General features: G+C 36.4%; 1 protein-coding gene across 1 annotated transcript; it reads left to right on the top strand.

Moving 5' to 3' along the window:
* Positions 1–454: 454 nt before the first annotated feature.
* Positions 455–8,955, top strand: NMBR (neuromedin B receptor). Its single transcript, XM_069598915.1, has 3 exons — positions 455–876; positions 5,932–6,280; positions 8,331–8,955. Exons 1-3 carry the CDS (start codon positions 455–457, stop codon positions 8,730–8,732), a joined length of 1,173 nt encoding a protein of 390 aa, XP_069455016.1. The 3' UTR covers positions 8,733–8,955.
* The last annotated feature ends 8,474 nt before the right edge of the window (positions 8,956–17,429 follow it).

Here is a 17,429-nt window from a genome sequence, read left to right as displayed (position 1 = left end):
GCTAACCGCCCCACTGCTAGTTCCTAGCGTTTCAGCGGCTGGACAGCGACAGGATGACTTCCTGCCTTCCCCGCGAAAAGTCTGACAGGGACTTCAATTAATTTCAGAGCGATAACTCTTTATTCACAAAAGGGTTATTCTCCGCTAGCTAGAAGCGAGGACAGTCCCTTGAGAACTGGAACAAAGACTCAACTGCTTTGCCTTTTTTTTTTTTTTCCTTTTTCAATTCGGAGCCAGCAGGAGCCAACGCGCCCCTTCTAAAAGTGAAGGGCTGGGTCCTGCGGACACTTCTCACCCGCCGGGTCTTCCTGGGGATCACGCGGTGTGACCCGATCCTCGCGGGCGGGAAGCTTGTCCTGGCGAGAGGGAAATCCATTCAGCCTAAGAGTGAGTTGCACTCTTCTGGGCACCTGGCCGCACGGAAACTCCAGCGAACTCTCCCGGAAAAGAGACCATGCCACCCGAGTCTCTTTCCAACCTCTCCCAGCCCGCGGGCGGGAATCGGAGCGGTTTCGTTCCCGGGATGTCGGAAAGAGATTTCCTACCCGCCCCGGACGGGACCACTCCGGAGTTGGTGATCCGCTGTGTGATCCCGTCCCTCTACCTGCTCATCATCACAGTGGGCTTGCTGGGCAACATTATGTTGGTGAAGATCTTCATCACCAACAGCGCCATGAGGAGCGTCCCCAACATCTTCATCTCTAACCTGGCTGCTGGGGACGTGCTGCTGCTGCTCACCTGCGTCCCGGTGGATGCCTCGCGCTACTTCTTCGACGAGTGGATGTTCGGGAAGGTGGGCTGCAAACTCATCCCGGTGATCCAGCTCACCTCCGTGGGGGTGTCCGTGTTCACTCTCACTGCCCTCAGTGCCGACAGGTAAGGGCAGAGGCCGCGGCCGTGGAGAGTGGCAGGAGTGTACCCGGGCAAGGAAGGGTAAGAGAAGGGCAGGGAGGAAGAAGTAGAGGGGAGAGAAGGAGAGAGACTCTATCAGAGAATTAGAGTAAAAGGAGTTAAAATGGACAGAGATGTGAAGCTTGAAAAAAAATAAGAAAATCATTATTTTATAAATATTTGCATTAGTTTAAAATTGCACAGCCTAGCCTTTCCCTTCCACACTTTTTTGTTGTTCAGGGGCTAAGTCGTGTGTGAGTCTTTGCAACCCAATGAACTGCAGCTCCGCCAGGCTTCCCTGTCCTTCACTATCTCCCTGAGTTTTCTCAAACTCATGTCCATTGAGTCACACACACTTTGGGGATCTTCATTATCCATTTCATAGAAAAGCTATAGAATAGATGTGCAACAATCTTGTAGAAGCTATTGGTGTGTCCCTAAAAAATTAGAGGTGCACTTTCCTTATTCAGTAGTTTAATAACCTGATAGGTAAGACTGTCTGCCTTAATACTAGGAAAGTGTTTGATTTTGATTTTTTTTTTTTACAAATAAGGAGAAGACTTATTTCACTAACTAAATGCTGCTATTTATTTGAAGCAAAAACATCTAGAATAGTACATGTTCTTCAGACATGATTTTATATATTCTTCTAGTTTTATTACCTAAAGTCCAGTGATATGATTTTCCCTCCTACTATAGGGTAAGATACTAAGTTTCAGTATCTTAAAACACGGCTGAAAAATGCATCTTTGACATAAAATCTTCTTTCCATATATTTCAAGAGTGGGAAATGTCTATTATTCTACCTTACGGATCAACTAGTTCAACTGTGTTATTTTTCAGATGAGGATATTGAAGCCCAGGCAGACCTGGGAGGAGAATCCAGTCCTGTTGACTCTTGGTCTAGTACCCTATCCCAGACTCTCTACAATCATGATTTGGGGAATTTAAGCAGGAGGAATATCTGGATGGGTGTGGGGAGAAATGTGTAATTAGACATCATTGCATGGAACCCTGGTCAAATTTCCTTAGGAGTAGGTTATTGACTTAAACTGTTTAGATAAACAACTTAGCTTGAATGATTAAGGTGGTGTTCATGATCTTTCACTTTAATTTACATATTAAATCATTAATGAAAAATGAGTCCATCTAAATTTCTTGGCATTTGTAATAACGCTGTTACATCACTTTGGCATTGAGAAGTTAATCTTCGTTGATGAGAAGACAATATTCAATAGAAAGTTGAGAGTCATTGTCTTTTAAACCAAATACTACTGACCTTTTAGTTTGTATAATGTATTCTTTCTAAAACCACATTCCTATAAAGACGGGTGACTTTGAGTAAGTTATGCATCTCATTTTGTTTCTATGACCATTTCTATTCAGTATTATCTTTTAAAACACTTTTTTTTGTGTATCAGAAGTAAAATGTGATGTTTTAGTTTAGTTGCCCTTCTTCATGAAATCCATTTTAATTAGAATGTGAAAAAAATTCTATTTAGTGATTAGAATAAAACTTAATGAAGAGCTATCATTATAATAGTTACTCTCTTTATGCTTTCATTTTTAAAAGTGATATCAGTAGCAAGACCTAGGGCTTGAGTTTATTTCATACTACTTCTCTCAATCTACTGTTTTGGAAATTGGTAAACTGGCTCTCACAAGGGAAAGAGAAAATGCTATTCTTTATATATTTACTGACTTTTTTCAGTTTACATGTATCACATACTTTTGTAAACATAGTGTGGGTACTTTAATAACAGCATAAAGTTGGTTGCCTCTTCTGTGTGGTCCAGAGCCTACTCTTGCTTCTCAGTGTGCATTTTGAAAATTTAAACCAAGAAACTGGAATTACTAGTGGTGAAATTACATAGTACATTCCAATATACACTTCAAAGGGTTTGGAAACACTTTGTTATATGTTTATACTTCTATTTTTCTCCCAGAACATAGTAATCAAGTGTTGATTAGTAATTAACCTCATACTTCATCTCACTGAACATTTTAATTTCTTATGGATTTGGAGATAGGTGTAAGATTAATTGCCCTTAGTACTGTGCTAACTTTTTTTTTATCCTTACAACGCTATGAAATAGGCACTGTAATTATTACCATTTAAAGTGAAGAAAATTAAGACCTGAAATTAAGCAACATTTCCACGATCTTGCAGTGATGGAACCATTGTCTGAACCCAATTCAAAACCTGGACTCGTCACCATTAAGATGCATTATTACTTTCCCTGGTATAAGAAATTCTTAATGGCTTTTCCTATTTAATGGCAGACTGAAAAGTTAAGTTTAAACATCATCATAATATACAACTTAACTCTGCAGTGAGCAATATTTGTTTAGCCATAATAATGCTGCACTGACTATCTTGTAAAAATGTAATATATCTTACTAAATCAAGAAGTTAGGAACAAGAAGAATAAAGGTGGTATAAGAAAGAAAATCTTTAAATATCATAACAGGATGTCAAGAGCTAATGTCTGTAATATTTAATTCAAGAGACAATGGCAGAAGTACATTTCTTGGACGTAAGGAGGTAATGATTTGGAATTTGTTTTAACTCAGGAGTGGGACCAGATATGGAATGAGAGACTTCTGCTTTGTAGCACTCAGTGCACTCTGATTTGAAAAACAAACCAGCCTATTTGAATGTATTCATCTGATAAAGTTTAGAAAAGAAGATACATTAGCTCATTCTAGTTAGTGATTGTATTTCTTTCAGTTTTGGAAGAACATGCAGTTAGTTAGAATAGGAGAAAGAAACTCATGCCTGTTGAGTTCTGCCATGTGCAAAGTCTGTATGTGTTTGCAACTTCATTAAATTTGGAGTTGAAGCTGCTTGTTGTTACTTTGCTTTCATTTCTGTATATTTCGTGGGAAGACCCTCTAGATGAAAATGTGAACTGCCACTTTCCTGTTGAGGGTCTGGAAATGACATCTGGTGCAAGTCAGGAGGGAGAAAGACTATGTTATTGAGGTTGGGAGCTGCTCCTCTCCTATGGGCAATGGGATGAATTCTTAAAGAACCTCAGAGGGAGACTTTATCTGCTTGTTTTATAGCTTAAACTATTCTGAATTTTTGAAATATAAAACTAACTCAAACATAAATAAAGAGAAGGAATAGGTTCATGGCATGGTAACTAACGGCTAGGTGCCAGGCATTGTAATAGGTAGTCTGTACAGTTTTTCTAATCACAAAACTTTGAGGGAGATGGTTTTATCCCCACCTTACAGATGCAGAAAAACATCTGAAGTGATATTCTAAAAGATATCAGAGATGAAATAACAGTGCTAATTTGTTTGACTAAAATCACTTTTTTCTGTATCTTGTTAACCTTCTAGGTATATGGGTAACCTGAAATGCTTTTAAAGATAGATGTAAGTGATTTGAGATTTACATATGATTTTGTTTTGTTTGCATTATTATTAACTTACTTAATAGTCATGTGCAATTGAATGAGGTTTAGAAGGCTTGGATTGTTTAAGCTATTGTGTCCTGGAGTGTGGTTCATTTACTACTATGATGGTGTTAGGTGGGAGAAGACTTCATGAGGTCTTGACATTAATGAAATTTGAGCTATAAAGACGGAATGCTATTCAATTCCAGTTCTTTCTGTCCTTGTGACTAAATTAAGGAGAAAACTCCCATCTAAATTCTTCTCTAAGGTTTCTCAATGTCCTTAGGGGGAAAAAGACATAGGAGACTCAACCTCAGAAGCCCTAGAAAAGAATTCAGGTAAATTTTAATAATACTATTTTGTGAACATTTTATATTTATGATTATGTGTTATAGTAATTGCAGTAGTATTTGGAAATAAAAGTATTTAATTAAAATTATTCAATATATGATAATACTTGCAGTATGTGTAGATGGAGAAAATACTGGTGAAGGATGTAAGCAAATTATTGAAGTTTGGGAAATGACAATTTAAAATTTTTTCTCATCTTTTCTGTGCTCATAGGCAGTGGAATGACTTGTGGGCAGAGAGACACCAGGGTTCTTAGTTATTCTACACACTACATAACAGCTTGGGGTATTGGCACCTCTCTCTTTTTAAAAAAACTTAAAAATTTGATTTTGTATTGGAGTATAGCCAATTAACAACGTTGTGATAATTTCAGGTGAACAGCAAAGGGACTCAGCCATACATATACATGTATCCATTCTCCCCCAAATCCCCCTCCCATCCAGGCTGCCACATAACATTGAGTAGAGTCCCGTATGCTATACAGTCAGTCCTTGTTGGTTATCCATTTTAAATAGAGTGGTATGTACATTTCAATTCCTATCCTTCCTCCCATCCTTAATCCTGGAAACCACAATTCTTTTTTTTTTTACATTACTAAGTGTAAATTTTTTTTTTCATTCTGTAAGTCTATGTCTATTTCTGTTTTGTAAATAAGTTTATTTGCATTATTTTTTAAAGATTCTTTATAAAAGGGAGGTCATATGATATTTCTCCTTCTCTGTCTGACTTTGTTAATTCAGTGTGACAATCTCTAGGTCCATCGATGTTGCTGCAGGTGGCATTAGTTCACTCTTTTTAATGGCTGAGTAGTATTCCATCGCTGAGAAGGCAATGGCACCCCACTCCAGTACTCTTGCCTGGAAAATCCCATGGATGGAGGAGCCTGGTGGGCTGCAGTCCATGGGGTCACTAAGAGTCGGACATGACTGAGCGACTTCACTTTCGCTTTTCACTTTCATGCATTGGAGAAGGAAATGGCAACCCACTCCAGTATTCTTGCCTGGAGAATCCCAGGGACGGGGGAGCCAGGCAGGCTGCCCTCTATGGGGTTGCACAGAATCGGACACGACTGAAGCGACTTAGCAGCAGTGGCAGCAGCAGTATTCCATTGTGTATCTGTACCATATCTTTATCCATTCCTCTGCTGATGGACATCTAGGTTGCTTCCTTGTCTTGGCTATGGTAAACAGGTTGGCATCTTAGTAAAATCTCTCTCTCTTTTCCTTTCTCTTTTAAATTTTTCTTTCTTAAGAGAGTAATTTGAGATGTATTGTCTGCGCAGGTACAGAGCCATTGTAAACCCCATGGATATCCAGACATCAGGGGCAGTGCTGTGGACCTGCGTGAAGGCCGTGGGCATCTGGGTGGTCTCCGTGCTGTTGGCTATTCCCGAAGCCATATTTTCCCAAGTGGCACGCATTGGCAGCTTGGATAACGGCAGCTTCACGGCGTGTATACCCTACCCTCAGACGGATGAATTACATCCAAAGATTCATTCAGTGCTCATCTTCTTGGTCTACTTCCTCATACCACTTGTTATCATTAGTGTTTATTATTATCACATTGCAAAGACCTTAATTAAAAGTGCACATAATCTTCCAGGAGAATACAATGAACATACCAAAAAACAGGTAAGCTCTGTAGGTGTGTATGTTGAGGGCATGCTGGTGAGAAGCAGTCAGTGCTATTTTGAGTTTCTAGTTCATGGGCTTTCAGTACCAGGAATGATTAGAACAGTAAGAGGACACTGGGACACATAGTAGCCTGAATTAGAAGGGATGTTGGAGACAGTGGTCTCTATTTTGTGGTCATGTCTTAACAGTCCATGGGGTCACTAAGAGTCAGACACGACTGAGTGACTTCATTTTCTCTTTTCAGTTTCATGCATTGGAGAAGGAAATGACAACCCACTCCACTGTTCTTGCCTGGAGACTCCCAGAGATGGTGGAGCCTGGTGGGCTGCCATCTGCGGGGTCGCACAGAGTTGGACACGACTGAAGCGACTTAGCAGCAGCAGCAGCTTAGCTGTAAAAGTCTGCTGAGGTCCAATTTATCTGACGCCTGAACATGCCTGTTAGAATGTCTCTGATGGCTTTTCTTTACGTGCAAATGTTTATGCAAAGAAACACATAACAAACCAGAAAAAAATTCATATTTTAAGTATGTGTGTGTGCTAAGTCGCTTCAGTTGTGTCTATTTGCGACCCTATGGACTGGATTGGGAAGATCCCCTTTTCCAGGGGATCTTCCTGACACAGGGATCAAACCCAGGTTTTCTGCCTTGCAGGCGGATTCTTTACCATCTGAGTCACATTTTGAGTATACATTTATTCAATAATTGTTTCTTCTCCCATTAGCCCACAAGGGATGACAGAAAGTCTGGGGGAAGGTTACATCAGAAAAGGACTAGGACACTACCCGGGGACTCGGGGTGAGGTTTGGTTAAAATACCGAAGCAAGAGACTGGGAACAGAGGGCCTCAAAACAAGAGTGAAAGGGAAAAGAGGGCGGGCTGGAGCCAACGTCAGACTTGGTCTAATTCAACTCTATAGCTTTTCCAATAAATAAATAGTAAATAAATGTATACTGCAGTGAAATTCTTGCACCTAGGCTCAACCTGCTATGGAGACCCATGCTTAGTGATATAAGCTTTACATCCACTTCCCTAATTCACCCAAGTTGTCTAATTGATGCTACTGGACTATATCCAGAGCGCCACATTCTGCTTCCTGGTCTAGACTCCTTCTCACTTACACTTTTGTTTATCATTCACCACTACTTACTCCCCAGATCTGTTTTAATCCTAAACCTTTCCAGGCTTCCCTGGCATATTCTAGTCAATTACCAATAGTTTAAGCTCAGAAAATACCTTGTCTACTATAAATATCTTGGTAAATTATGTCTTCACTTTCATGTTGCCTTATTTAAATATTCAAACAAATTAGACAAATGTGAGCTAAACTTGGGGCTCTCGATGTTAGAAAATGATTTTTAGATTTAAAAAGATTACTGTCTCATATTTGAATTTTGTCTATTTATCACATTCCTGAAGACCTTCCTATAAAACCCTAAACATACTAGGTGAATTTTATGAAAAGAAAATGTTTTTATTTTAAGGGTACATAGTCTAACATAATAATGTTTATAGAAATGACAGTTATATCAGATGCTTTTGATTTATGAGAGGCTGGAGTTTAAATTAAATTTCAAGTTTTTTTTTCTTGTGTGTGTGTGGAGAAGATTTTTAAAAAGTCATGCCCTATTTCAATAGATCAAATTTTCTTATTTAAAATACTCTGGTTTAAAGTTTTTTAAGCTTGAATTTATTCTGTGGTTTTTTAATTCAATGAGTTTAATACAAACAGAAATGATTTATGTTTATAGTGATCGTGATAAGGCTTTAAGCAAAAGGAAAAGTTAAGAAATGTTTAAGATCACAGTTTTAACATGAACATAGCCTTTTATAAACTGTCAAACATTTTAAAGTGAAAATAGTGTAATGACCAAAATAGGCTGCATCAAATTGTTAAAGTCATTATCTTGGCAAGGAAAATCGTGTTTGTGCTTTTGGATGCATTTGCATGCTATGCTGAGTTTTACATCTTTCGAACACAGTGTGTTTTAGAATGTGGCTGCCTCCATTTTCATTTTAATCAGAGGGACTATTTCCTTATATTTGCAGATGGAAACACGGAAACGCCTGGCCAAAATCGTGCTGGTCTTTGTGGGCTGCTTCATCTTCTGTTGGTTTCCAAATCACATCCTCTACATGTACAGGTCTTTCAACTATAACAAGATTGACCCATCTCTAGGCCACATGATTGTCACCTTGGTTGCCCGAGTTCTGAGCTTTTGCAATTCCTGTGTCAATCCATTTGCTCTTTATTTGCTCAGTGAAAGCTTCAGGAGACATTTCAATAGTCAGCTCTGTTGTGGAAGGAAGTCCTATGGAGAGAGATCCACCAGCTATCTACTCAGCTCCTCTGTAGTGCGCATGACTTCCTTGAAAAGCAATGCTAAGAACGTGGTGACCAATTCTGTATTACTAAATGGGCACAGTGTGAAGCAGGAAATGGCACTGTGATTTTGTCCTTTCAACTCACTACCTGAAAAGAAAGTACTCGTATTTCTGTTGAGTAGAACAGAACTGAGCAATTATTTTTCTTAGTAAATCTCAGTTAATTCATTAAAGGATTTCACAATTGACTCAGAAAAGGCAAAACAGACATTGTTACCATTTTTCTCTGAACAAGACTTTAAATAACATTAAAAATGTATGTATTCCTCACATTAAAAGTGATTCAAAACGCAACTCTATATTTGTATAAGTCAATATTGCTTCGAGATTGAAGTCGGTCCTAGGGCCATCTCTAGGGCATTTATCTTAAATTTGTTTCATTTGGGAGCATGAAATAAATTTCTCTTTTGACTCAATCATCTGATGAGTGTAATAGTCAAGCTCCAAATATTTGAAATACAAGTCATTTTTTTCCTGGTGAATTTTATTCATAACTAGTTCATGTATGTATCTGCATTGTTTGAGTAAATTAATAGAAAATTCAAAAGGTGGAACAAATCTTTGTGCAATTAATCATAATTTATAGAAATAATTTATATCTGTAACTTCTAAGCATGTGATTAAAAGGTGTAAAGACATTTGTATTATAGTGAAATAGATATCATCTGAATATGATTTGAATATAAAATAGGCATCATATGTCCCAAATTGTTAAATTATAACTCATAATTTGGCATGGCCATCTTATTGTACATTGCTAAATGTTTGGATATTTGGGTGATTCTGTGTAGCTGTGATGAGCTATAATACTGGTGAGTTCAATCATTTACTCTGGTGAATTCAACCATCCTTTCTTGCAAGAGCCACCAGATGAGTGTGTATATAATCTACTTGGATAGTTTATTCTGTATTAGTATCATAATTATCTCAATAATTTTGGATTAAAGTTTCAAAAATGAAACTTTAAGAGGATTCCACAGCCATGTGGGAGAGATAGGATTTAAAACCATACCATGACATACGTACTCACTATTCCATCATCTCTTTCTTTCTTTCTCTTTTCTCTATTGGCTTTCTTGTATCTCAAATAGCTGCTCTTAACCTTTAGGAAAGTTGGAGAGTCCTTCATCAGAAAAGTGTAAAATATCACAGATAAATTTTATATTGTCTCTAGGTATTTTGTAAATCTTTTAAGTATCATCCATTAAAATCTAAAGAACCATGGGTCTCAGGGTGAGAATCTTTGGTCAATCAATAACCATTCTTCTTGCTAATGATAAGGTGAGGGTAGAAATAGGTATGTATGAAAGATTACAATATATATGCGCATCATATTACATATATTTTTCTTTTAAATTCTAAATTTTCAGGACCTTACAGTTAAAAGGTGCATATGTCACTTTATCTTCATATATATATATATATATATAGTATATTCACTATATAATAAATATATCATATATTACTGGGCTTCCCAGGTGGCAGTAGTGGTAAAGAATCCTCCTGGCAGTGCCAGAAGTGCAAAAGATGCAAGAAATGTGGGTTCAATCCTTGGGTCAGGAAGATCCCCTGCAGTAGGAAATGACACTCCACTGCAGTATATTGCCTGGAAAATTTCATAGGCAGAGGAGCCTGGCAGGGTACAGTCCATGGGGCCACAAAGAGATGCACATGAGTGAGTGACTGAACACACACATACTTTATTACTATGTATAAGAATATATATACAATACATTGTATATGTAATTTCATATATGCTGTAAACTAAAAAGACATACATCTTAACTATAATGATCTAATAATTTAAGGGATAACATTGTTAAATAATCTGATATCTGATTTATTTTTCAAGAATGAAAAATGTAAAAAAATTTTTATTTTATTGAAAAATTTTAAAATATTTTGTTAAAAATGTTTTTCCTTAATACTACCAATGGGGTAATAATGGCACCACACCATAAATTTCAATTTTCCTTGTTTTTATTTTATTTTATTTTTTTAATTTTAAAATCTTTAATTCTTACATGCATTCCCAAACATGATCCCCCCTCCCACCCCCCTCCCCATAACATCTCTCTGGGTCATCCCCATGCACCAGCCCCAAGCATGCTGTATCCTGCGTCAGACATAGACTGGCGATTCAATTCTTACATGATAGTATACATGTTAGAATGCCATTCTCCCAAATCATCCCACCCTCTCCCTCTCCCTCTAAGTCCAAAAGTCCGTTATACACATCTGTGTCTTTTTTCCTGTCTTGCATACAGGGTCGTCATTGCCATCTTTCTAAATTCCATATATATGTGTTAGTATACTGTATTGGTGTTTTTCTTTCTGGCTTACTTCACTCTGTATAATCGGCTCCAGTTTCATCCATCTCGTCAGAACTGATTCAAATGAATTCCTTTTTACAGCTGAATAATACTCCATTGTGTATATGTACCTCAGCTTTCTTATCCATTCATCTGCTGATGGACATCTAGGTTGTTTCCATGTCCTGGCTATTATAAACAGTGCTGCGATGAACATTGGGGTACATGTGTCTCTTTCAGTTCTGGTTTCCTTGGTGTGTATGCCCAGCAGTGGGATTGCTGGGTCATAAGGCAGTTCTATTTGCAATTTTTTAAGGAATCTCCACACTGTTCTCCATAGTGGCTGTACTAGTTTGCATTCCCACCAACAGTGTAGGAGGGTTCCCTTTTCTCCACACCCTCTCCAGCATTTATAGCTTGCAGAGTTTTGGATCGCAGCCATTCTGACTGGTGTGAAGTGGTACCTCATTGTGGTTTTGATTTGCATTTCTCTAATAATGAGTGATGTTGAGCATATTTTCATGTGTTTGTTAGCCATCCGTATGTCTTCTTTGGAGAAATGACTATTTAGTTCTTTGGCCCATTTTTTGATTGGGTCGTTTATTTTTCTGGAATTGAGCTGCATAAGTTGCTTGTATATTTTTGAGATTAGTCGTTTGTCAGTTGCTTCATTTGCTATTATTTTCTCCCACTCAGAAGGTCAATTTTCCTTGTTTTTAAAAAAGAATTTTAATAATAGCCACATATTTGATTACATACTGTTATCAATATTATCAAACTTTTGACTACATTTTAGAATTTTCTCTCTGGTTTCTATTTATATTAATATTGCAACTCAGATTGTTGTTAATGTTGAACCCTGTTTTTAGGAGACATGTTCAATACTTGGAACTCTTTTTGTGAATTAAGCAGGTTGAGGATTATCTGTACAAACTCTTTTGTGAACTTGACTTGCATTCTACTGTTGAGTTATAATTTTAATTCAGTCACTAAACTGTTATGACTTCTCATTTTCAAAAAATCTCAAGAATTGCATCACTTTCTCAAATATTTCCTTTCTTTGGAAGTCACCTGAAAGTTAAAATAATAGTATATAATCTGTGGTTTATGATCATGCTATATACAGTATGAGAAGTAAATATTTAATATTTACTTTTTTTCCCCCAAAGTATTGTGTTTATAATGGTTAGTAACAGGCATCTTTATTTATTATCTTATTCATTTTTTAAATATTTAGGTCTTTATTTTTTATTTTTTTAAATTTTATTTTTACTTTATTTTACTTTACAATACTGTATTGGTTTTGCCATACGTTAACGTGAATCCACCACAGGTGTATACAAGCTCCCAATCCTGAATCCCCCTCCCACCACCCTTCCCATACCATCTCTCTGGATCATCCCCATGCACCAGCCCCAAGCATCCTGTATCCTGTGTCGAACATAGACTGGCACTTCATTTCTTACATGATAGTATACATGTTTCAATGCCATTCTCCCAAATCATCCCACCCTCTCCCTCTCCTTCAGAGTCCAAAAGTCCGCTCTACACATCTGTGTCTCTTTTGCTGTCTTGCATACAGGGTCATCATTACCATCATTCTAAATTCCGTATATATGTGTCAGTATACTGTATTGGTGTTTTTCTTTCTGGCTTACTTCACTCTGTATAATCAGCTCGAGTTTCATCTATCTCATTAGAACTGATTCAAATGTATTCTTTTTAATGCCTGAGTAATACTCCATTGTGTATATGTACCACAGCTTTCTTATCCATTCAACTGCTGATGGACATCTAGGTTGTTTCCATGTCCTGGCTATTATAAACAGTGCTGCAATGAACATTGGGGTACATGTGTCTCTTTCAATTCTGGTTTCCTTGGTGTGTATGCCCAGCAGTGGGACTAGTACAGCCACTATGGAGAACAGTGTGGAGATTCCTTAAAAAATTGCAAATAGAGCTGCCTTATGACCCAGCAGTATTTACTTTTATTATTTATTTTTCAACTCAAACAAAACTTCATGTCGTACACACACATACATATACTGACACACATGAGATTTGGTTCATATTAAAATTGGAGTTTCAACTTTGCTCTTGATCAGGTTGTATCTATATTTAGCTAATGTGCAGTTATTTTGCTTACATTTTGAAATATTTCCATTTATTTCTGGGAATTTAAAATTTTAATTGTTCTTATTATTAAGTAATGAAGTTAAAGGAATAAGCTTCAAATTTATCTATGAAATAATACAACAGAAGCAAATCTAACTGATTATGCTTATCAGCCAGAAGTAGAACAAAAATACCAAATTCCAAATCTGTTAAAAAATGTAGGGTAAAATAGATCTTCAAGGATATACTCAATTTATTGATTTATATAATTTCATCTAATAGTACTGTAATTCAAGGAAATATTAGGAAAAAAGCTGTGTCTAATGTGGTAATATCCCCATAATGGAGGGAATTCCTCATCAAATTTCTCTAAATTATTTTTAATGTAGATATAGGCTATGTCTTCTCTGAATCTCCTCCTTAAACCTAGAGAAGTTTAAAATAAATTTAAAAATATAGTATCTTTAAAATTCTTGGGACTAGAGAATGCTCCCCCTTAATTATTTTGTCTGTAAAATGAATTTACAGTGTTGTAATGGTCAAGGTAGATAATGAATGTAAAATATTCACATGGTGCCAAATTATATGCAAAATAATCACACATTAGCAAAATATAGATACAACCTGATCAAGAGCAAAGTTGAAACTCTAATTCTAACAGTAAGTGTTTGAGAAATATTTTTATCATCATTTTAAAAGTCATCTTTCCTCTTATAGTGAAATAATAATAAAATGTATTAAACATTTACTATGTGGCTGGTTTTATATTCTATCCTTTACAGGAAAGCCTCCTGTCAGCTCATAAAGAAAACATTATTCTGATTCCCATTCTATTGGAATTAATAAGCAGATTAATTCTATGAGGATTAATAAGCAGATAATTAAAGGAGTGAAGAGATTGTTACTGAACTCTTATCTATCTGACTTTAAATTTATATAATTTATCTATCATCGATACTGCCAGGAAACTGGAATTCAGATAATTCATTAGAAGAAAGAAGGAATCATGCGAATTTTCCTCCCTAGAATGTAGAGCTTCTCTGTCAATAAAGGACACAAAAAAGTAGTTCTCTGAGTTTATATCATTCTAGGGTAATGATAAAAGCTTAAATTCTGGTTGTCCATGTGAATACTTCTACAGAAATAAATTTCATATATAAAAATGTGGGATTGTAATTTCTCTCCCCAAGTTTCTTTCTCTTTTTTGTGCATATTATACATTAAAAAAAGGAGATGATAAATAATAAAAATTAACAGAACATCTTTTGACACCAAACATATATTTTATTGGACTATTTGCTTGTTAGAAAATTTCTTAAATGTTTATGATTCTATAGAGGTGTAAAATAGTGGATTTAGAACAAGGACAATTTTCCACTTAATAATATTTTATTACTGTCTTCACTGCACAGTCAGGAACTATTTCCATTAAGTTTCTGAGAAATGAAATATTTCAACCATCAGATTTCTCTTAAAATAGGATAAGCATGTGTATTTCAACTTAAAATAACTTAACATGTGTGCTTGTTTTCCTTAGACGTTTTTACACAATGAGCAAAGTGTGAGCAAATAACTGTGAGCAGGTTATGCAAAGTTTTAGTGTAGAAAGCCATTTTTGTAATGTTATAAAAAAATAAAATAAGAGTGCTAAGGAAAGTCTGGTAATAACTGTGTCTTTAATGGTTATTGGAGGAAATGTTACTTATGTACTGTGGTTACAGCATTTTATACCACTTCATTTTCTAAATTATTTTACCAAGTTATTTTAAGAGCTGTATTTTTTCCGTATGTTGTGTCTCACCAAAACTTCAAGCAGGAAATTTTCTTATACAAAGAGACATGTCTTAATCTGTGGTGGATAATTTGTTACAAGCTGGAATCAAGATTGTCGGGAGAAATATCAATAACCTCAGATATGCAGATGACACTACCCTTATGGCAGAAAGTGAAGAGGAACTAAAAAGCCTCTTGATAAAAGTGAAAGAGGAGAGTGAAAAAGTTGGCTTAAAGCTCAACATTCAGAAAACGAAGATCATGGCATCCGGTCCCATCACTTCATGGGAAATAGATGGGGAAACAGTGGAAACAGTGTCAGACTTTATTTTGGGGGGCTCCAAAATCACTGCAGATGGTGACTGCAGCCGTGAAATTAAAAGATGCTTACTTCTTGGAAGAAAAGTTATGACCAACCTAGACAGTATATTCAAAAGCAGAGACATTATTTTGCCAACTAAGGTCCATCTAGTCAAGGCTATGGTTTTTCCAGTAGTCATGTATGGATGTGAGAGTTGGACTGTGAAGAAGGCTGAATGCCAAAGAATTGATGCATCTGAACTGTGGTGTTGGAGAAGACTCTTGAGAGTCCCTTGGACTGCAAGGAGATCCAACCAGTCCATTCTGAAGGAGATCAGCCCTGGGATTTCTTTGGAAGGAATGATGCTCAAGCTGAAACTCTAGTACTTTGGCCACCTCATGCGAAGAGTTGACTCATTGGAAAAGACTTTGATGCTAGGAGGGATTAGGGGCAGGAGGAGAAGGGGATGACAGAGGATGAGATGGCTGGATGGCATCACTGACTCGATGGACATGAGTCTGAGTGAACTCTGGGAGTTGGTGATGGACAGGGAGGCCTGGCATGCTGCAATTCATGGGGTCGCAAAGAGTCGGACACAACTGAGTGACTGAACTGAACTGAACTGAACAGCAAAATTTAACCAAGATTTTATTTTGGGGGATGAATTCTTCCCCTGACCAAGAAACAGATGATAATTATCTATTATTCTGCATAGTAGAAGAATAATATAAATGTAACCCAGTTAGGAACCTAAAAAGCATTTTACAAAATATTTAGTGGTACTTAACAGAATAATTTGAAATGGAAAACCTTCAATCATTTGAGGTATTTTGACATTGTAGATAATCAAATCTGAGAATCAAGCACTGAAATGTTAAATTGTTGTTTGTATATGCTGCAAAACTTTAGTTGGTAGACACAAGCCTATGCTTAAAATTTCTAATTTTCTTCTGAATTTTAGAAATGCATCCATTTGTTTTAAGTGTTGGTATTCCACTGCATTCTTCAAACCAAGGAATGTGAGTCCTCATCAGTATGATCCATTTTTAAAAGACCATTATACATATTTATTTATGTGCATGTGTAAAAGAAAAATAAACATGGTCTTATAAGGGTCCCAAAGCAGGAGTGAAAAACCCACAAGTCATTTTAATACGACTTTGTTGTCTCCATTAGTCTTACTCATTCACCTGAGTTTATGGTTTTCAATCTTCTCTCTGGCAAAGCAGAAGAGTTTGGTCAAACAATTATTTGGTATCTTGCAGACAGTTAATAAAATTTGATGGGGAACTGAATTTAGTGTAGATTTCTAACTTATTTTAAAAAGACAAATTTATCCAAATAGCAAGTTACCAAGAGCTGCATTGTTTCTGCTTACATGGTCAATCAAATAAATCTCTTGGAATCAATAAGGACCATATAAAAGTGCATGCTGAATTTCAGGAGTACTTGATCTTCCTGCATTCATTTTATATTTTAGCATAAACTATAATAAGCTGTCTAGAGTATTTAAAAATTAGAACTTGTTTCTCCTCTCCAGGCAGTTTGCCAAGAAGCATGTTAATGAAACATATCATTGTTTAAAGAAAATGACTTGGCATACTTCACTGCACAGGACAGGAGAATACATTTTCTTTAGGAGAATTTGTTATTAGTGAATGAAATCAAGACATAGAAAATATAGATAAATGTTTGAACACTTTTAAGGCTTTTTGTCTGTGTGTGTGTACTCAGTTTTGTCCAGCTCTTTGCAGCCTCATGGACTGTAGCCCGTCAGGCTGTCCATGGAATTATCCAGGCAAGAATACGGGAGCAGGATGCCATTCCTTCATCCAGTGGATCTTCCCAACCCAGGGATCGAACCCACACTTCCTGCATCTCCTGCATTGGCAGGCAGATTCATTACCACTTTGACGATTGGGAAGCCCTTAACACTTTTAGTTCTTCATTATATATTGACCTCACATTTGGAGTACATATTTACTTCTTTTTAACCAATAAAATATTACTTAATAAATGGAAAGTTACACATCTTAGGACAAAAAAATCACTAAGTTCTGGAATTGAGTTCTGCAATCTTAAAACACCGTTTGGGTTGTCAAGTAGAGACTTTTCTCTTGAAGTTATCAAATAACTACATCCTTTTCTTTAATAATAGTTCCTTAAATCATTCAAAATCGAAATATCACTGTATATATAGTTTTTCATTAAGGTAATTGCATAAGTTTCAGTTAAAACTAAATATTTTTGAAGAACATTTTA

Source organism: Ovis canadensis, chromosome 8 (assembly GCF_042477335.2).
Source record: "Ovis canadensis isolate MfBH-ARS-UI-01 breed Bighorn chromosome 8, ARS-UI_OviCan_v2, whole genome shotgun sequence".
Lineage (NCBI taxonomy): Eukaryota > Metazoa > Chordata > Mammalia > Artiodactyla > Bovidae > Ovis > Ovis canadensis.
The sequence above is the reverse complement of the archived record's forward strand: the minus strand, read 5'-3'. Positions and strand labels throughout refer to the sequence as shown.